The 22500-nt window shown below is 44.3% G+C and overlaps 2 protein-coding genes across 2 annotated transcripts in view; both read right to left on the bottom strand.

Annotated features, from left to right (window-relative positions):
- The window catches only part of atrn (attractin), a 79849-nt gene extending 65119 nt beyond the window's left edge, over positions 1 to 14730 (bottom strand). Inside the window, exons 1-2 of the mRNA XM_048227701.1 lie at positions 14249 to 14730; positions 1269 to 1352 (exon numbers count right to left, since the gene is read on the bottom strand). Coding sequence (XP_048083658.1) covers positions 1269 to 1352; positions 14249 to 14502 — 338 coding nt within the window. The 5' untranslated portion in view covers positions 14503 to 14730. The remainder of the gene's footprint in view (positions 1 to 1268; positions 1353 to 14248) is intronic.
- A 4437-nt stretch (positions 14731 to 19167) lies between these two features.
- eif2ak3 (eukaryotic translation initiation factor 2-alpha kinase 3) overlaps positions 19168 to 22500 on the bottom strand; it is a 34065-nt gene continuing 30732 nt past the window's right edge. The window contains exons 14-20 of the mRNA XM_048228296.1: positions 22245 to 22500; positions 21652 to 21709; positions 21157 to 21382; positions 20538 to 20711; positions 20039 to 20140; positions 19753 to 19815; positions 19168 to 19269 (exon numbers count right to left, since the gene is read on the bottom strand). The exon at positions 22245 to 22500 is cut by the window's right edge and continues 81 nt beyond it. Of these exons, the coding sequence (XP_048084253.1) occupies positions 19168 to 19269; positions 19753 to 19815; positions 20039 to 20140; positions 20538 to 20711; positions 21157 to 21382; positions 21652 to 21709; positions 22245 to 22500 (981 nt within the window). The remainder of the gene's footprint in view (positions 19270 to 19752; positions 19816 to 20038; positions 20141 to 20537; positions 20712 to 21156; positions 21383 to 21651; positions 21710 to 22244) is intronic.

Here is a 22500-nt window from a genome sequence, read left to right as displayed (position 1 = left end):
ATCTGTGTGATAGTGGGCATGTGCTGTACAGAAATAAAGTCATATTTTGTTTACCCATCAAAGCCTATCAAAGATATAAATAGAGAAGGCCTATCCCACTTTGGAAGGAAGCTTTTCTTTGCACACTCAGCGAAATTAACCCAACACAACAAAAATCACAACACACTGAATGTCCCAAATGGCAAATTGCAAAATGTTGCTCAAATGGAATTTTTTTGCTCATTAAGACAAGACATGGAAGTTGGTAGTGCACACTGCATGGACGAAGTTGTGATGACAGTGCAACATACTCAGAGCAAAGGTTAACAACACCATCGCAAGACCAAATGGGTGGTCCACATCTTTCTGTAGGCGTAACAACAACGCTAACTCTTAACTCTATGCTTACACACGGACACTAAATGTCATTACAGAAGAATATGGCTCCAACAGGGTGCTCTGACATCAGCTTAATGAGTTTATGAGTCCAGTGCTGTGCGACAGGGGAGGTATATGACCACACTCACCTAGTACCTCCACAGTTGCCTTGTGTGTCTCTTATGTAAGGGCAATTCACCAAGGCCATGGAAAGACTGGCATTTCCGTTACCTTGGTGGCATAGCTATGGAGATCTGACCAGCCAGCTAAGTATCATTGTAAATGCGCTATTTCCTGCACCTACAAATTATAATTCAAAACAGAGGTGCATACTTATGTGTACTGTACGTGCTCTTGGCCCAAAACTAGTCTGGATTTTTGTTTTCCCAAAAACACTGTGGCACTAGACCCCAAACCAAGGAGTCAGCGAGACGAGAGTTTTGCTGTTGTTGTAAGGCAGGCCACGGCACATCCAAGGTCTCGGGGAAACATCATGCGGTTTAGTAAGGCCACCCATGTGCAGCCGTTTTACATAAACAGCAGTCCAGAAGCACCACACAGATCAGACACATGAATAAATGATGATGATGATGATGATGATGATGATGCCTCCAGTTTCTCTGCTGTCTGTCAACAATGCAAGTTTCGCTTGACTGGTCCGCAGCATTCTAACGGGGCAGAACCTGATCGTGTCTGGTCAGTCATATAGACGACAATTGTTGATTTAGTTTCATTTCACTCTAATCAAATCAGAGGTGCTTGGTCGGACTTGCTTGTTGGACTTGCTGAATGAACATGAAATGTGGCCAAAGCTTCATTTGAGTTTATCTAATTGTGTAACTGGTGTGTGTGTGTGTGTGTGTGTGTGTGTGTGTGTGTGTGTGTGTGTGTGTGTGTATGCGTGTACTTACTGTCCCTCTATGAGCCAGGTGCATTTAGTCTTGTATTTGTAGTTTCCTGGTCCATCGGAGAGAAAGCCAGAGGGCCCCGACAACCTGCAAAGAGCAAAACAAGATAAGAATAGATAACAAGATAACACACATACAACACATAACACACAAACAGACATGCAAGCCCATGCACTTGCGCACGCGCACACACACAGTTTATGATTTTGTGGCCAGTTCAAGGTTGCTCGAGCCCTACAACAAAGGAGTCCAGTAAACACCATTGTTCTTCAAGCAAGCTAGGACAGGCTCTGCCGAAACACACACACACACACACACACACACACACACTCCTTCCCACATTAGTACACTCTCTCCGGACTGTCCTGCTGAGTGAGCTAAACTCAAGTGCTCACACAACCCAAATCTCCTGTAGGATCCAGCTTGCAAATCGTCCACATTATTTACTGACCGATTTACAAGAGGACGCACACCAACTACTCTGCAGAACTTGCTCAGATAAACAAATCGCCCCTAATAAAAGTCAGAACATTTTATTGAGTGAAAGCAACCAGGCTAGATGTCTCTGACAGACTGGTTATTGAGGTTTGTAGGTCAGAGACTATGGTAATGATGTGTACAGAGTGCACAGGGTGGATAAGGATGTTTATGTCCTATTAGGACTCATTCTCTGCTCATTCCCTAAGGCAGGGGTTTTCAACCAGTAGTCCGCGGCCCAGTTGGGGTCCATGAGGACATTGCTGGTGGTCCCTGACCATGGATTCAGTAATGTAGCTGCAATGTGGGAATCAGTATTTTTATTCAGTGGTGGTCCTGGGGTTACGTAATTAGTCAGAATGGTGGTCCCTGGTTCACAATCAGTTGAAAACCCCTGCCCTAAGGAATCTGCTCACCTCCTAAAATCCAGAGTTTTACTAGGCACAGGTGAGAGGGTGGCCACAGAGGAAGCCAAACAGAGAGAGACATTGGCCCTAATTTATCAACCGAGCGTAGAAACCAGCGCAGATCTGAGCGCAGAAACCATCTTACGACGGGCCTCGCGTGTGATTCATGACATTTTCGTATCACTCCAATTCCAGCATAAGAACAAACGCATGCTGATACATGTGGCAGCTGGAAACAAGCGTAATTTAAATATCATGCCCCTATACATGCTCGTTTTAAAGGCCTCGCCCCTCCAATTTACGACATGCGAGGTCCATTATACGTCCAACAGAGAAACATTTGTGACCTTGAGATAGCCACAGGGACGTTGCAAGTCCAGCTGTGAACATTGTTAATTTGGACAGCTAGAAAAAAAGTGTCATCAAGAAAGCCAGACAACTATAGGGATTGAAGCAGAGACTTTCTAATGAGGAGACACAGCACTCAAAGAATCTCCCATAGAAATGTATGGGGTTAGTATTTCCCATAGAAATGTATGGGGTTAGTATCTCCCATAGAAATGTATGGGGTTAGTATCTCCCATAGGAATGTATGGGGTTAGAATCTCCCATAGGAATGTATGGGGTTAGTTTGTAACGCAAACATGGCAGTAGTCTCCACATATTCCTTCCCTTTCGCCGCCAAAAGTTTACATGTAAATACATCGTGCCATTCATGTGGTATGTTGTGAATACATCGTGCCAATCATGTGGTATGTTGTGAATACATCGTGCCATTCATGTGGTATGTTGTGAATACATCGTGCCAATCATGTGGTATGTTGTGAATACATCGTGCCAATCATGTGGTATGTTGTGAATACATCGTGCCATTCATGTGGTATGTTGTGAATACATCGTGCCATTCATGTGGTGTGTTGTGAATACATCGTGCCATTCATGTGGTATGTTGTGAATACATCGTGCCAGTCATGTGGTATGTTGTGAATACATCGTGCCATTCATGTGGTATGTTGTGAATACATCGTGCCAATCATGTGTGGTTATCTCGTAGCTGGAGCGAGGTTGGTGTGTCTTTATTTGTGAAGCATTGCGCACGCGCAGTTGGACCCGAAATAGATGCCCGTTAGATAAGTGCCCAAAAAGCTTTGCAATATGGCCGCCAAGTGGGAGGGACTTGAAGCCCATAAAAGACTTTATTTTCACAGAAAGAATGCATCATACTACATACATTCATCACATAACCATACGACACTGCCATTTGTCCTTTGAATAAAAAAATTATTTATTTTCCAAAGAGAAAGTAATCCTCTCCATATGGCTATCCTACGTCATCAAATGTGTCAACATAACAGGCTACATTACGGCAAGTAGGCTACAAATGTGCAGGAAAAGTCTTAGTTCTTAAGTCTCAGGATATTCCATGAATTCAACTCTTCAACTTTCCAATGCTCCACCGATTTACTACTGCACCGTGCTATGCCGCCTCAAAAACTTGCGTACATGAGTTGAGACTTGAGGTGAGATTTGAGCGTAGCCACCGCTCACGTTCAAATTGGTAAATGCCATGCTTTGCGTGGAAATGAGCGTATGTCTGTCCTACGCACGTTTCATAAATGAAGGCCAGTGTGTGTGTGTGTGTGTGTGTGTGTGTGTGTCTGTGTGTTTGTGTGTGTGAGAGGGACTGTGTGACTAGGTATCTAGTCGAGCTAGTAAGAAAGTGTGTGTGTGTGTGTGTGTGTGTGTGTGAGAGGGACTGTGTGACTACTGTAGGTATCTAGTCGAGCTAGTAAGAAAGTGTGTGTGTGTGTGTTTTATTACAGGTTGTGTGAGATGTGTGCTCATCCCACTGGTGTAACAGTCTCACAGCACATTGTTAGTGGGTACATCCACAACACTAATTACTGTATGTGCAGCCAGGCACATCATTAATACAGCCCCTGTCCGTAGAGATCTGCAACAAAAACAGACAAACACAAAGCACTGGAGACTTCAATCTCTCCGCTGTCTCCCAGTCTCGTCTATACACACACACAGAGAGAGAGAGAGAGAGAGAGAGAGAGAGAGAGAGAGAGAGAGAGAGAGAGAGAGAGAGAAAAAGAGAGAGAGAGAAAAGAGAGAGAGAGAGAGAGAGAGAGAGAGAGAGAGAGAGAGAGAGAGAGATACTCACTTAGCCTACTCTCTCAAATTCACACCATATCACACAGCTTATGGATGCAATATGCCTCATTAAAGCCCATTAGGCCATGGTGGTCTGCCGTTCTGTGCTCAGCACCAGGGCGGAGAGAACAGGATGCAAGCACTGAGGCGGAGAGAAAGACAGAGAGAGAGAGAGAGAGAGAGAGAGAGAGAGAGAGAGAGAGAGAGAGAGAGAGAGAGAGAGAGAGAGAGAGAGAGAGAGAGAGAGAGAGAGAGAGAGGAGAGGAGTGGGGAAGAGGAAAAAAAGAAAAAAGAGAGGTGCAAAGACATGGCCAAGGGCCCAGAGGGTGACATCAGGGCGGTTTTGAGAGCGACGAGACACCTCCAGCGAAGAAAACCACAGGAGGAGAACGAGGGGAAAATAATCTCCACGTCATCACAGAGACTGGCTCCTCCACAAGCCCATAATGCACTGGGCCAAATTACTAGGTGTACAACAACAGCAGCAACAACAACATCAACAACAACGAGACACAGGTCTCTGCAGGTACACAGTGCTTGTGGAGGGAAAGTTTGTAGACTACAGTAATCTTCTAAGAGAGCCAGTCAAAATGCTGCCTCTACACTGAAGGATAATGTGGGAAGGCAACAGAGCTCTGCACTGATACCTTCTCTGATGATCAAATCCAATTGGCTGGAAAACCAAAGTGGTTGGGATGTTTCTGAGATTATGACCACTTTTTTCATCTAGTGAGGAAGACACTCAACAAACCACAGTCTTCTCCTAGCGACACAAAGCCCACACAGGGCTCCTAGCAACACAAAGCCCACACAGGGCTCTTTCAAAGCATTTATTTGAGATGATTTACCCAGAGTTGTCACCAAGCCACATATTAATTACGTCCAGCTTATCCCCTCATCACTCTGGCCACAAGTCACCAGTCCAGCCAAGGTCAACTACCTCATTTGCTGCTACACTCAACTGAGCAGCAGTGTTGTTATGGCAAAGGTGCTTCTTCAGCTAACTAGCTAACAGTAAAAGGCATCGATCGAGTTGTCATAGAGACGCTGTGTTCTGCTCAGAGACTGTTGATGTTCTTCTAGAACAGAGCATCATCTGGAGATGCATCAGTGCTGCGCAGTCTCTGGACTCCGATCACTATGATCGGCTGTGTGTCTGTCACATGAACCATGAATTAGGCTGCCTTGAGATGCTCGGAGTATGTACGGCCTCCCGAAGAAGGGCACAAAAAAAAATAAAAAATAAACACACACACATTCGGCACAGCAGTGCCTCACTGGTCTGGTGAAACTCCTCCACCCCTCCACCACCTGCACTCTCTCGCCCCAAAACCCAGACTCAAAACAATCATCTGATTGGGGCCCTCAATCACAATTCTACATTCTTTAACAAACAAAAATTCCAACTGCTTGTCCAAATATTTGGCCAAGAGTTTTAATGAGCCACTCTTTCGGCTTGCATGACTCAATAACTGACAGAAGCAAATGCTACCGAGTCAAACAGCCAGCGACAGACTTTTCATTTCAAGGGCAGTCACACAGAAAATGCCCATGGTAGAGGCCTTTTAAAATGTTAAATCTAGAGGAGCCAGTCTCCCAGGGTGGTTGGGGAAAATATGGACGGTATGTTATGTGATAAAAAAGTAGTTGCGTGATCAGGAATTATTTCTTACAATCCAACCCTGAACCAACTTCTTCCTTCTCAGGGAGAGGCCTGAGGAAGCAAACCATATCAGCGTGTATATGGAGTGGATTAAGATAAAAATCACTATAGTATGTGGGTCCCACTGCTGTCGCAGGGAATTTACCGATAGAACTGTTTACTCTCACAGGGAGTTAACTGACATATAAGAACATGCCTGACAAAGTACTCTGCCCAAACAAGAAACATAAAACCACGCCCTTAAGTTTTTGAGAGAACAATGGCACTAGGAAACCGTGTGTCATAGCGCAGGTCTGAATAGGAGTAGGAATGCCTAGTGTAGTAGACAAAGAGCTAATAGGCTAGCATGTGGCGCGCGGGGACCGCCGTGCTGTACTGTACTGAATCTGATGTCTCCAAGTGATTCACGAGCTTCACGGCATCTTCCCTGTAAACTGTAATTCAGTTACGGATTCATACAATTATGTGTGTGTGTGTGTGTGTGTGTGTGTGTGAGTGTGTGAGTAAAAAAAACAGAGAGAGAGAGAGAAAGAGTGAGAATGCAATTACATATCAGGCAGTGAGACAGACCACCTGAGGGTTCAAGGATCCCTCCACACATCTTCTCTCTCTCTCTCACTCACACACCATAAAAAGAGGAAGCAAAATCAAGCTAAACAAATATCTCCTTTGGGCTAATTCACATGATCCTGATTTACTCATGAAACCACACACACACACAAATAACAGTATAACATATGGCTCATTTATCACTGGGCTTTGTAAACAACCCAGGCTTTATGAAGTATTGCTGAACCTTTAACAGACATACCTTCCAGGAATCGCACTGGTCAGTATGAAAATCAACAAAGACAAAGACACTCAAAACACCTTAAATCACATTAAGCTTTTGGTGGGCAAGTGCCTGGCCTGATACACACACACGCACACACACAAACGCACACACACACACGCGACACGCCAAGACACACGCGACGCACACACGCCACACACACGCGACGCGCATCAATACTACGCAATACACACACACACGCACATGCACACACACACACACACACACACACACACACAAGCGGCCGCTATAATAACGACGCACACACACACACGACACACGCGACACATCACACGCACACGCACACGCACACACAGTGTGGCAAACACCAACACAACGCCAGCCACTCCAGGGCACAACTGCCATTCCAGTCCAACAATCAGGACACTGCCTTTTCCAACTCCAGACAAATCATTTGGCGTTGCTTTAATATCACCCAGACAGACTCCATCGGCTATTGAGATGGCAACTGGTCTTGAGGAGAGCAGATCACAGATCCGGTGCTGACGCAACAGGTCAATGCCAGAGGTGCATTCAAATGTATATGAATGAACAGAGGCAAATGACCATTCAGGCTGTACACAATTTCTCAGAACATTGATTTATTTATTTGTTACAATCAAAATCATTTGACTGACAATTTCAACTCTAACCTCATCCATTTTTTATGTTTGTAGAGAACTAGGCTACCTCCTCAGGTAAGGGAAAGCTGTTTGAGAATTCTGAGTGTCATTGGCTTCATTTAGCCTGGATACCAGACTCTCTGACTTTGCAGAGAGTCTGGCCTAGATCCATTGGCAAACATTATTTCCTGGTTGATGGACACTTGTCTGAAGTTTGAAATCATTGGAGCTCAATCACTAACGTTTGGTAATGACGTATGTTAACCACGAGGGACACAACGATAACGATAGGCTTGCAACTTAAACGTAATCGCTCTCAGGAACACCCACTGTTCACTGGTCGGTTCAGAGAAAAGTTGGCGAAGTAAACAAAGTGTGGAGGCCAGGCTAGGCTTCATTGGCTGATGTCAACTAACCTCTATGGGTCAGATTCATGTTGGACTTCACCCCGTTGTGGTCATGGCACGCCTTCTTCTGAACCCATATCGGGCTTCAGTAATGATGGCCCTGCAACACCATGAATTTTTCAGCACTCGGCAACGTCGTGGCAACAACGCAATTCGAGTGACCGCCAGGCGGGCTGGTAACTCGAGTTCATGTCCGCCGCACAGATTTGAAGGGTGTTCGGAGCTCCGTGCTTCTGCATAATGCACGGCACGCCTGGCTTCTCTGTCCGCATATGTGAGACAGTCAGAGTGTGTGTGTCTAAGCGAGCAGTGAGAGAAAGAGTGAGTGAGTGAGTGCTGTGTGTGTGTGTGTGTGTGTGTGAACGAGTGAGTGAGTGCTGTGTGTGTGTGTGTGTGTGTGTGTGTGTGTGTGTGTGTGTGTGTGTGTGTGTGTGTGTGTGTGTGTGTGTGTGTATATTGGGTCAGTTCCCCATTCCAATGTGTGGAGTATCAGGCATGTGTGACTGCTGTCTAAACACTGAAAACATCTAACGCAGGAACATTTAAAGGAAAACAACAGAAGCCGTGTGTGCTTCATGGTATTCCACATCAGAAGGGCCTTCATGGGTGTGTGTCCTTCACCAGGAAAAAACATGCTATTGTAATAACGGCCACTTTTAGGAACTCCCCTCATGACTAATTTCGGACCTCTCGGGGATTAACCTCTGGAATTGGGAAGTGTGATTAAGAAGAAGAACAATAACTAAAAAGCTCCTCATTCGGTTCTCAAGCCAGATGCTTATTCATACTGATTAGTCAACGACTACTTTTCCATGCACACCACATTCCGGTTTTATTCGGAATAATGACAATATTCCAATTGCACATGAGTCATGTAAACACCTTATTCCAGATGCCATAACCCGAATAAGGTCATATTCTCTGAATATACTAAACTCTGGAATAACACCCGTAGCATATGCCTCTTTTAACTGGAATATTGTAGCATGGAAACACATTAGTTGGGAAATGCCCTTTTCGGAATATTAAATTACATCTGCACATGTTCGTGCAAGGAATTTTGGTAGCTTGCTTTGATGCCCTGTCACTTTGCAAACATAGTGAAAAGTGTGGCAAAAAGGCGAGGTCAATTGATGTATTAAAACCTGAAAGTTTAAATGTCAAGATGGAATTTATCGCTGGGTGAAAGCATCGTATGCTCACAAACCCCTCAATCAAAGCGGCCTATTATACGGCTAAAATGCAAAACAAAATCTGCCGAAATTTATTTTGTGGTCATGAATGAAATTCAGGGACCGAGCCCGTTGGGACATCATGACGCAGACACTAGGTACTTCTACTGCACGTCACTGCTTTACTCAGTACATGCTGATTAACATGTAAACAGAATGTTCCGTTTCTGCTACACATGGAAACATCTTATTCTGAACATCGCCATAACCAGAATACGGTCCTTAATCAGAATATGATGTACATGGAAACATAGTCTCTGTTGTATTGAGCCATTCTTAGCCATGTCTGCCTCCACAGAGTCCAACTTGTTGCTTGATGCTGCTCAGCACTTGGGGCGTTTATGGAAATCTTCACTGTGTTTATCTAATTCATTCAATCCAGTTGACCGATTAAAATAAGACTGTAGGCTATAGGCTACAACCATGGTATTGTGTGGGGCCCTTGTCTTTTCCATGTGATCATTCAGACAGTTCACAACTTAGTTCTACATTAATTTCCTTGTCATGCGAGAGAGAGAGAGAGAGAGAGAGAGAGAGAGAGAGAGAGAGAGAGAGAGAGAGAGAGAGAGAGAGAGAGAGAGAGAGAGAGAGAGAGAGAGAGAGAGAGAGGCACTGACACTGTCCAAATTCTGATGCAGACCTTGAGGACAAACTGCCAGAAAAACACATGGCTCAAGGAACTAAGCACCCAACCCCACCCACCCACACCCACACACACCCACCCACACACAATCTCTTTCCTCAGGCTCTGTCGTCTCCTGAACAATCAGTTTGCAAACAACACAATGGGCTATATCCTCAGCAATAAATCTGCACCTCAGGTCCTGAAGACAAAGGGGCAGCCGCTGGCTTGCAGACAGATTGGATTGGCCGGGCTTATTTCAGACACATGTCTCAGTCAGACTGCAGGATGTTCATCTAAAGGCTTAAGATTCAAAGACATTACGGCCACTCTCCTCCTGAACAAAACTGCTCTCATTAACTGGACAACGCTAAACTGAATCAGGCAAAGAAACGTGTTGTGCTGCTGGCCTCCTCACAACCAAAAAAACAAAAACAAAAAAACACTTAAGTCATTACCTTCCGCCACCCCCTTGCCAAAAAAAGAATATTAGCAACCAATCCCTCACTTCCTGAAGCATAACAAAAAACAGGATGCAGATCTTTCATAATCCTCATCCAAAAGTCCATTTATTTGGACACATCGGCGCTCACTCGTAGACTGGACCCACACTGGCTGCTCTCTACACCTGGAAAGCGCTGACCATTTAGGCTACAGGGCCATCACAGCCCTACTTCATCTCTCCAGACACACCCCCTATAAAACTCAACTGCTGACCTGTGCAATGTCTGTGTATTTAGTGTGTATACCGTATGTGTGTGTGTGTGTGTGTGTGTGTGTGAGTGTGTGAGCACCGTCATGGCAACAGCGTGTGTGCACCGTCATGGCAACAGCGTGTGTGTGTGTGTACAAATTTGTATGTGACTGTGTGTGTGTGACTGTGAGTGTGTGATGGGTCATGTTCAGAGGCGGTTTATCGGCTAACGTTTCCCAGCGGCTGCAAATCACCCAGGTCACAGTCTGGCAGTGCTGACTGGCTACTGCTGCTGCTGCTGCTGCTGCTGCTGCTGATGATGACGATGATGTAAGCCACATGGGTTCTGTCAGGAGGAAGAGGACATCCTTGCACACCGCTAAATGTATGTGTGCGCCCTGCAAACAGCCAGCACAGTGAGCACATGAGCCCACAGCATTTCACTCAGGCCATTTTAAAGTGGCCATCCGTATGCAAACAGACCATTACTGGCCAGTCAGATATTCATTAGCTGTGTGTTGAACATACTTCATTAAAAATGTGCACAAACCGTTTCCCTGCTGTCCTAACTGAGAGTACTACATTCTTGTTGGCTGATAATTAGCCTATCCTGACTACACATGACAAATACAACCAGAGTCATGCATACTTTTGGTATTTAAATTGCAGTAAGGAGTTGTTGGTGTAACACTGCCAAGCCAACTACAAAAAGTAGTTGCAAACAATGCAAAAGAAAAGCATCCAGATACCAACAGCAGCATAGTTTGCACGCTGACACATGAGCTTGCTCTCGTCTTTTGGCAATATCATACTGTTTTAAATTTTCACTGGGAGGTCCAACCCAGATCACAGAAAATTATTTTGCGGACCCCTTGGCGATGGGTCGCAGACCCCCAAGGGTCCGCATACCCCACTTTGAGAACCACTGGCCTAATGGATAGCCTTAGCAGTTAGATGGAATGACAGGTGAGCTTAGAACTCGTTTCCTTCCAACGTGACAACATACCCAACCACAACAAATTTGAGGATGATATCCGCTATAACTGCTTGCCATTAAAAAAAACATATCGAAAAGCAAATTACAACATACAGTTGCTTCAAAATTTTGCAAATGCCATGCTAAATATGGTAAAGCCATTCAGCAATAAGCATTATGGAAAATGTTTTCATCTGCGGTCTAGGGTGAGGGAACCACATCACAGGCCTGGATATTAAAAAAAGCATTTAGCCTAAAAGCAGTTCCGAGAAACCAACACAGCTCCGGGAAGGGAACAGTCGCCCACTTTGTCTGGACTTTTTTAGATGCTGCTAATTATAAAGATAAAATAATAATCAAGAGCGAGTCTGGCTGCGGCGAATTGTTTGAGCTCGACCGACCGTCGTTCTTTCTGCCTGGCCATGCCATGCCAGTGCTATTGTGCGCAACCTGGCATATGGTGCCATTCCTGCCACTAATCGTGGTGGAGTTGTGCCATACACCAGGAATCACAACCAGCATCCATGCACAACCTCCATATAGAATGCTGCAAAAAGAGCCACCAATGTTCAGCGGACAGATGACGACTCATTCCCTCAGCTGACAAACAGTTTGTAGCTTAGCAATGTGTTATCTCCTCTCCATCTTGTGCACCTAGCACTTAAAGACATGTGAAACAAACTGAAGCTACTGCCATTTTGCTTGCATAGAAACTTTCAGGTTGTTTTGAATGAAATGCATTGACCGACTAACTGTCAAGGTGGTGTTGTAGAGAACAAGTGGCAGTGAGTCGAGCAACTATCAAAATGGATGGACGGTCATTTTTTTTTGTCGAGATGCCCAGCGAATGGTTTTGTGATTTGTCTCTACTGAAGTGTGCACCAGTCCCCAGTTGCTCGTGCTAACGTCTGTAAGGCATCCTCAGCTGTTTAAAAAAAAATCAATCTACCTGGACAGGAGAGCAGACACTTCAAACACACACGGGGAGGAAAGAGTAGGCGCCTGCATGTGGTTGGACTTCCTGTGAGGCAGGAACTGGGCAAGCAGGATGTAGGGCGTGAGAAGTCCAAAAAGGTAAAGCTTATTCGCATATTATCATTACTGAAGATTCAAATCAGTTGTAACGGTCCATGCAGGTGTGGGTGGATGGTGGTAGATTGGGGCTTTCCACTGAATCACAGACAGCAGTTGCTATGCACACCTGATCTTATCAACGCTTGCATTCGGAGCCACCATGTCAAGTACGTACTTGCACTGTTCAGGCGAAGCCGAAAGTCAGCCGGAAAAGATCATTAACAGAGCCCGAGCCGGTCATGAATCAACCTCCAGATATTAATAAGCAGGAAATGTAGACATGGTAATGGTGTCATGGTGCAGTGATAACACCTCTTTGTCAGCCCATCTGCCGAGAAGCGGTTTCTCAAACGATAACACACATTCTTATCTGTTTGAAAGCCACAGCTGGTGACTATGTTAGCCCATATACATTCAGTCTCATTTTAAAATGTGGCTTTTGCGGTGTACTGAAGCAGAAACCCCACTGTTCACACATGCGCAACTCGAGTGTAAAGTCTTTAGCCTGTTGGGAGTTTAGACTATGTAGTTGGACAATCCCATTGGCTTTCCATTATAAAGAGAAACATCAAAAGTATCTGTATAGAGCTTATGTCCTCAGGGTCAGTAAGTTTGCATCAATGGTGTAGTGTGCCATCACGGAGCAGGAATACCCTAGACATCCTGCCATGCCACGCATACTTATTTCCAATATGACTTTTTATCAGGACATGCCCTCCCAAATGAATATGAAAGCCTTCATTGTGCACACACTGTTAAGACACTTGGGAGAACTTCAAACTGCCCTCATGAGCAGATTTTATTTTTATTTTGATAAAATGCTTAAGGGTTCTTACACGGCCATTTCATTCCGCTGACAATTTTTCATCTCATGCCAAACTACTATTATTCTTCCTCTCTTACAAACACACAAAGCCAGACAAACACACACAGACAGACATACTAAACCTTCAGGAATTTCAGCTTTGGTCAGGTTTATCTTGTATGCCTTGCCAGCCCCCACATAGGACATGCATGCAACAGCAAAGCACAGAGTAAAACAACTTTTCAAGACCAATTTAGTATACGTGAGGCAGGCTGCGTCAATTTCATTTTCATGATATCGTCAACAAGAAAGCTTTTTAGATAGGCTACTGTCAACAAATCCGTATTCACTAGGTGATAAGACCTGAGTGAAAAACGCTGGTCGTGACGACCAGTTCTGAATAATCATCTTGTAGCCTGTCTCCCCGGGTTGTCTCATTCGTGTCGTCACGTCATGTTCCCTTCAATTCATGTCAACAGAATTTATGTCCCCTTTCCTTGAGTTCATGTCAACAGAATTTTAGCATTTCTGCCCAATCTCTCTGTGTGTTTGTTGCATTCAGACATTTACGATTCGGCACTTCTTCAGACTTTATGGACCTGCATACAACTATTACAGGTGTGAAATGAGAGAGCAGAATGTACCAAACAAGCCCTTCTTCACTGACTACAGTCCAGGACGTACGACAACGCTAGCTGTCCAACATAAACTAAAATGTAAGCCAGAACTAAACAAGCGCGGATGCTAAAGCGTTATCAGTGCCAGTCTGAGCTGGCTCGTAGGCAGCGGTAAGAAGACTCAAAAGGTAAGCTAAGCAGCTAGTGGTCTCCTTCGCCAGTAAAATATTTTACACACAGAGTCCGTGGCCCAGCGAGTCTGCAATCACACCCGCTAGCTGGTCTCAGCAACCCTGCAAACAGCAATCACGCATAGCATGCCATACACAGGTGCACTTGCAGTCTTTTCTCCAGCGCTAGCCTACCTGTCACCACGTCTCTTATTTGGTCTTACCTGAAGCGGCCGCCGCAGTGTTGGCATTGGTCCCCAACCCAGCCCGGGTCGCAAAGGCAGTTACCAGTGGCGGCATTGCACTTTCCATTCATGCAGGGCTTTTCGCATTCTTTTGCTTCGGCGAGAGACGGCAGTTGCACCAGAACTGCAACGGCGACGAAAGAGAGGAGCGTCCGCGACAGTGATAAACAACCCCTGGGCTGAGCTCGCTCCAGGCTACGGCCCCAGCAGGCCTCCCGAACCTCCCCAGCCATACTTGCAAAAATGGCTGCCGGTCCGTCGGTGGCGAGTCCGTTTGCCAGGGTATCGCTACCGGGCCTTCTTTCACGAGAAACGTGGGCAACTGTGTATGAAACCTTGTAGTGTTGGTATTTAGACTACAGTAACCGTTAATGTTAAGTAAAAATGTCCGCTTCTCTGCTTACATCTTAACTGGTCCCACCACCAGCCGCTGCAGAGCGACGCATACTGACACCCGGAAATGACGTCTACTTCAGTTTACAGATTGACTCGGAAATGCGCAGAAATTGTTAGCAAGTATCTCCTCCCAAAAGGTAGTGTAACGACTTGTTGTCAGTCTGAATTACGACTGAGCGTAAAACACACATTGGTTCAAATTAACGGTGAGATGTTGTAATTTATTTTTTTTCATAGACGGGTGTGTCATCAGAAATCCATCAGTAGGCCTACTAATTTCCTGTAGCCTACACCACATGAAATGAATGCATGATCATTTGTTTTCTTAAGGACTAAGTAGGCATACGATTAATCTTGAGCAATTATTGTCCATGGGAAAAAAAATCTCACGGTCATTTTCTCGCCTCACGCATAGTAGCGGAGTTTCTCATTTCTTATAGGTTAAGAGCGCCCTCATGTGCAAGAAATAGTCTATGTCTTGAAAATACGCGAAAATATCCTCGATTGACACAAATACCGTAATAAATAGTCTTATAAAGAGCATGCATATATCCTTGATGAATATAAACTTTTAGCCAGTCAGAAGAGCAGCAATCACAAGCAAATACTGACATTGGCTTATAATGAGTTGGGAGAATAGGAATGAGATGTAGCAGAGTATCATACTTTATTATAGTTTACTACATGTGTGTTATCTGTCTGAAAACACCTGATTTGCAATAATTATTGGAATTGAAACATATTTTTGAGGCACATCTGTGATTTGTCTTTTTTTCTTAAAAAAATAAATAAATAAAATGGCTGAATGAACATCCTCCAAGAGTGAGGATTCCATCATTGTTGGTGCTGTGGTCTACTCTGGAGCCAAACTCTAAAGAGGAGAGGGACCATCCGACCATCAGGAAAGGCACCATCAATGCTGAAAGGTATATAGCCTGGAAAATCCAGACCCTGATAATCTAGAAAGATTAAGGGTCTGGCAAAGAGCAATGTAATGGCCTAACTCGAGGGGCGGCAACAAGCATGCATTTAAAAATTTCACTGCACGAGATTGGATAACACTAGACCATGTTTACTTTGAATGACTTTGACTCAATGGGATAATACTACGACCAATGTGTACTGTCCTCCACGTTGCAGCGCTGTCTTCATCAGTTTAGCTGGTTCCCAGGAATGTTGGGGAAAAAGTAACGTGCATCATTGCTCTTTGCCAGTGTCTCGCAGTGATTTCCAGGGTAGAAAGGTATACACATATGCCAGACAATGTCTTTTTCAGACTTACATATTTCAGCAAAACAATACCCAACAACATACTGCACGTATTATTATAGCATGGTAAATCCTATAATCATAGGAATCCTATATCAGGCAAGAATGGGACAGCATTCCACTCCCAAAACTCCTCAATTCCCAAACGTTTACAGACTGTTGTTAAAAGAGATGCTACACAATGGTAAACATGGCACTGTCCTAACTTTGAGATGTTTTTGTGTTGCTGCAATCAAATTCAAAATGAGTTTATTTCTTAATAAAGTAATACACTTTCAGTTTAACCATTTGATGTCTGTTATATTGCGAATATAATATGGGATTATGTAATTAACATTAAATAACATTTTACATAGCGTCCAAACATTTTTTTGAATGGGGTTGTAAATGTGTCAGTTCGCTTATTCACGCAGCAGCCATTGTAAACCAAAACGAGGCTACAGGGTACACAAACCATAGGATTGTTGTGTTCTATGCATGGTCTATATTCAGGACACCTGAATAACCCCACTGTGCGCTACACTACAATTGCATTCTACTTGGAGATCTGCAGGTGAACACAGCATGGTAAACACTATGACTTGCAACCGTAAAGGTGTCTGGGTAGTATAAAATGTCCACCCAACCCAATCATCAGTACTGTGTCACATGGATGGATCTTTCTGCAAAGCTGGCAAAGACTCCAAGTCATCCTACTAGTCTAAAATCTGGAAAAGGCGAGCTTTAAGAGTTGTGGAAATCTGGAAAAAGGCAAGCTTTAAGAGTTGTGGAAATCTTAAGAGTCCTAGAATAAAGAAAAACACGTCACAAGGTTGTACAAATGTCATAGAATGTTTTTAATAAATCCTGACTTATAAGAAGTCACAATATTTCAATGCGCTCCAGTGTCTGAAACACATTTTCATATAATTTTTTGTTTAATATTTATAAACCACCAACCCCACAGGATTGACTTCTGCAATGAACATAAATAGAAACAAATAAACATATTTACAAGGTACAGAGCCAGAGAGCCAGAGAGCCAGAGAGAGAGAGAGAGAGAGAGAGAGAGAGAGAGAGAGAGAGAGAGAGAGAGAGAGAGAGAGAGAGAGAGAGAGAGAGAGAGAGAAAGAAAGAAAGAAAGAAAGAAAGAAAGAAAGAAAGAAAGAGAGAGGAGCCCATGGGCACAATCGTATGGTTTGAGAGGAGTTGCCGGTATTGAAGGACAGTACTTGTCACGGTTTGATTTGGAAAGAGGATAGACACCAGTCGAAATGAGTTTTGAACTTCATTCACATCTTCTCAATACGGAACTCGTCTCTGGCAAAACAAGGCAAAACCAACCTGAACGGTATATGTAAATGGTAAATTCAGAGAACTGTCAGTAAACTGGAAATAGTACATAAAGATCTTGACACTATGATATACTGTGATTTTCTTGTTGTTGTTGTTGGATACTCTAGGATACACTGTTATAGTTGGTGGTCGCGAGTGTGTGAGGACTTTGTCCAGTGAGCACTACAGACGGTTCAAAGAGTGTTTGTTTTAAGTGTGTTTACCAATTATACTGTGGCCAATCGGATGCCAAAGATGACAGGGCTACATGGCTCTAAGTCACAGTTGGTAGTGTGTATGTAAACCTACACACACACACACACCTCATGCACACACATGAAATTAGTGACATATTTGAGTAACACACACAGTCTGTCCTGATTTTCAGACATTCGTCTGAGAAAAGCTCTCACTTCTGGTTATCAGAGCATCCAAACCTTTGATAGAAATCAGTTTAAGGAAAATAAGTTTTCCGCAATATACAAAAATCTACAAGTTAGATCTCCTTCATGAAAGACCGTTTTAGAAAAAAAGACAAACTTACAGTAATTACTTATGTAATTCACAATTTAAGGGCAGCTTCGATATTTGGTAGCTGATATGATCTTCGGTCCTGATCCAAAAGTAATGCCATTGCAACATCACACACAAGCGAGCACACACACACACGTGCAGACCAAGCCGCACAGACACATACACTCAAACACGCAGGTGTACACATTGATACACATACAAGTACACATTCATACACATACAAACACTCATTCACACACACACACACCCCTTGAATACACTTGTTTGAAGGCATCAAAAATCATTTGATAATGATAATGCCTACACTCTGATAATGCCTACACTCTGAATTAAAAAACTAAACAAACACTCACATACTTTGAACGTCATGGTGTCGGCTGTCTGCCAACACGCTCCGTTTGGTGAACACACAGACACACACACACACACACCCATCCCACAGCCCAACCAAGGTCAAAGGTCAGAGGCCCTCATTGGTTAGGATGGCTGTGAGAGGTCTTTGCTGAAAGTCTCTGTTTTCAAGCTTCGTCCATATGTCTCCAAGCTACAACTGTTCCAAGGCCATTCATACCTCCGCACAAGGAGGCTGCATCTTCCGTGTTAAGCGTGTATTAGTGTGCATGTGTGTGTCTGTGTGTGTCCTTTGTGTGTGCACTTAGGTTGTCGCCTTGACTTATTTACACCTGAAGAGAAAAGAGGTCCCGCGGTCCAAAAAAGAGAAACAGTTGAAGAGAAACACACTCTGAAGAGAAAAAGAGGTCCCGTGTCCAAAAAAAAGAGAAACAGTTCAGAGAGAGAGTTCAGAGAGAGAGAGAGAGAGAGAGAGAGAGATAGAGAGAGAGAGAGAGAGATGCGTCCGACTTCCTCATGCAGGCAGATAAAAAGCTCAGCTTCCACCCTGAGGTGGAGAAGTGGACTGCAGCAATCAAAGGCAGTCTGTCTGCATGATTGTGTTTATATGTGTGTGTGTGTGTGTGTGTGTGTGTGTGTGTGTGTGTGTGTGTGTGTGTGTGTGTGGGTGGGTGCGTTTATTGGTTGTTCAGTTGTTGTGTGTAAGCGTAATGTGGTTGAGAGAGCACAGCCTCCAGGGCAGTGCTTTTATGAGTGTGTGAGTGTGTGTTTGTGTGGATCTGTGTGATATGCAAGTCCATATTCCTTCATATGGAATGTTGTGTCTCTTGGTGTAGTCAAATCCTGGAGGGCAACTGAAATGTGAAAAATGTGAATGTATATATATATGTGTGTGTGTGTGTGTGTGTGTGTGTGTGTGTGTGTGTGTGTGTGTGTGTGTGTGTGTGTGTGTGTGTGTGTGTGTGTGTATTTATGTGTGTGGTTCGAGGGCGAGAGGGATTCCTGCAGAAGATGGTGGGATTAAACTCCCAGTTCTAGGGCAGCTCAAACTCGTTGAGGAGCGGCGCGTCGGTGATGTCGGACGCTTCTGGACGCGCTGCAGGGTTGGGCGACAGCATGGAGCGCACCATGTCCGCCTGCAACACACACACACACACACACACAGTTGAACAGTCACATTCCAAAACTATTAACATCTATACAAATGTAATCTAGAAAGTTTAGCTTTAGTTTACCCAGTTTAATTCTTACAGGGACTATATGAAATGCTTTACATCACAAAAAGAGAATTGATTCTTTGTACCGCATTTAACTTCTAGTACATCTCCATGTGTAGTGGAAGTGATGTGTTCAGTGAAAATGTGTTTGATCAAATGTTTTCAACTTTTAAACCATCCAGATACTCTAATATGGCTGCTTACGTTCTAATCAGGCCAGTGAGGAGTTCTAAGAATAATCACTTGAAAGTGGACTAGCCATCTATATGCTACTCATAAATCAGCTAAAAGTGAAGCAGTTGAACAGTTCTCCACCTTCACCAGTAGAGGGCAGCAAACACACATGCATGCATAGACTTGACTGCTCAGGCAAAAGCATCAAAACAAGTAGCACATTCTCACCTCTTGGACGTTGTTCTTGGTGAAAGAGACAGGAAACTGTAGAGCTCTCACATCAGTCAGAGTCTGTGGTAAAAAAGTGAAACAACAGTCACTATAAAAAGTCCACTGTGTGTATGGTGTGTGTGTGTGTGTGTATGTGTGTTTGTGAGAGGGAAAAAAACAACAGTTACTGGTGTTTGTGAGTTTATGTGTGTATGTATGTATGTATGTATGTACAGTATATATATATATATATATATATATATGTGTGTGTGTGTGTGTGTGTGTGTGTGTCTCTCTCTCTTACCCGGACCCTTTCCATCTGTGTGCGGAACGGACAAAGGAGCTCAAACAGGATCAGGCCCAGAGAGTAAATATCCACCTTGTGAGAGTACGAGTTCCCTGATAACTAATGGGAGAGAAACAAACAAAGAGTGACCAAAGGACCAATTCAAAGACAAAAGAAAAACACAAACACAAATCAGTGGCTACATTAGCTCCTAGAAATCTAAATCAAAGTTCAAAAGATTAATTTAGTTGTTTAGGGTGCAAGCTAGAGCCACTGGGAGAGCAGACAAATGCTTAGCATTTGAATTAGCTCTACAGATCCACCTGGCAATTCTTCAATTCACAGCGATTTCCAAAACAAAGATTTAGTGAGATTGTAATGTACCAATTTAAAGTTTCATTTCACAATTTCTTTTTTGAGAACCGGTATGGTGATAGCCAGGCTATGAAACCAACACAGAAGTGGCATTACAAAAAAAGCGAAGCTACATCTGAGTGGGCACCTGGTCGCTGCTTACCTGTTCGGGGCTCATGTAGAGCTTGGTGCCCACCTGGCCCGTGTGGCGAGCGTAGCTTGGCATGGGTGTGAGGGTCATCTCCTCCTGGTCCTCCTCCTCCTGGTCCATGGCCGTCACCAGCCCGAAGTCGCCCACCTTCACCACGTCGTCCATGGTGAAGAAGATATTGGACGGCTGAGAGACAGAGGGACACTGTTAGCTCATCAGCTCTCTGCTCTCAACCCGGGGTGCGTTTCCCAAAACCATAGTTGCTAACCTGTTAGCAACTTAGTTGGTTGGCAATGGGAAATTGCATTAGCAACTGCTAACTTAGTTAGCAACTATTGTTTTGGGGAATGCACCCCTGGACGTCTTCAGAGAAATAAAATTACTAGTGATTACACTGACGCTGACGTCACTAAAATGTCTTGGACCCTGAGGATAACATGTAATGCATTCATACTTCATCAATACACCTAATGCATATAACCAGTGGAAGTTGTCATTATGGAGTCTGTTAATGCTTGTGTGTTAACACAACTTAACTGTATGTATGTATGTATGTATGTATGTGTGTCTGTCTGTGTGTCTGTGTGTGTGTGTGTGTGTGTGTGTGTGCGTGTGCATGTGCGTGTGTTACCTTCAGGTCTCGGTGCATGAGGCCCTTGCTGTGCAGGAACTCGACGGCCTCGGCGATCTGCAGGAAGATGTTGAGGCACTCGCTGTGCTCGCGCAGCTCTGGCGCCACCCGCTGGCCCATCCAGTCCTTCAGGTTCTCCTTACGGCACAGCTGCATCTGGATGTATAGGTAGACCTGCACACACACAGAGACATGTACACACACAGACATAAAGACGAGGTCAGCACTCAGGATGGCAGGGGTCACAGAGGTAACGTGAGACAGTATACATGGAATGACACCAAGGGACTAAAACATTGGAACAAGGTACACTAAGGTTGTAGGACACTAATTATTGGGGGAATCCTTGCCTGGGTTCTTGAAAAAAAACATAACTTAAGAGTTTTGGTTTAAAAAAATTTTTTAAAAAAAATAAAAAATTTTTTTTTAAAAAATGTGCCATGCAAATTGAGGTTACTCAACTTTCATTGTTTAAACTGTTTTTTCTATAAAAACTTTCCAGCGCAGCAATCCCTCCTCCTGAAGCTGAAGCCTGTGACTAGACAGGTGTGCACTACTCCCACCACAGAGGCACTGCTTCATGAGGACATTAGCCACGTTTGCATGGACACTTTTAATCCCGTTAGAAACGGAATAACGGCTCATTCGGAATAACATTTCTCATATAAACTTATAATAGATATAAACACCTCAATCGGAATAGAAATGCCAGAATTTTAAGCGGAATGAAAGAGGTGGTGTATTCCGTTCTTATTCTGATTGAACAGCCATGTACAGTATACGGCCAATTGGATTGTATCTTCTCAAGGAATTACAATCAAAAGATTCTAAAGCGCTTTAGAGCACCTGATCGTAATAGAACGTACCCCATGTAAACAGACATTTTATAATCAGACCAACAAAAAAAATTATCAGCGTAACTGTGACTAATAGTTGAGCCTTGTCAATGGGTATGTGTGTGTGTGTGTGTGTGTGTGTGTGTGTGTGTGTGTGTGTGTTATAATAACAAAGTAATCTCCTGTAAGGTTTAACGGAACACAATCAATCAGGCCCTGAGTATTGGGCCTAGGGTAGTCAAGGTGGCTCACAGGGTGGCCAGGAGCGACAGGCGGCTGAGGGGGGTGTGGAGGGTCTGAGGGCCAGCGAGGAGGGCCGGGGGGGCGAGGTGGAGGCTGGGCAGCTGGGGGTGTGCTGGCCGGACGACGCTGCCTTGTCATGGAGCGTGGTTGTGGAGTCCGCTGGCGCGCTAACGGCGTGGTGTTCAGATTCCTCCTCCTCGTCCTCCTCGCGGTTGTCGTGGCAGCCAGTCTTAGAGAGGCGATGTCGAGAAGGAAGAGGTGCAGT

This window comes from Alosa alosa, chromosome 19 (genome assembly GCF_017589495.1).
Source record: "Alosa alosa isolate M-15738 ecotype Scorff River chromosome 19, AALO_Geno_1.1, whole genome shotgun sequence".
Lineage (NCBI taxonomy): Eukaryota > Metazoa > Chordata > Actinopteri > Clupeiformes > Clupeidae > Alosa > Alosa alosa.
The sequence above is the reverse complement of the archived record's forward strand: the minus strand, read 5'-3'. Positions and strand labels throughout refer to the sequence as shown.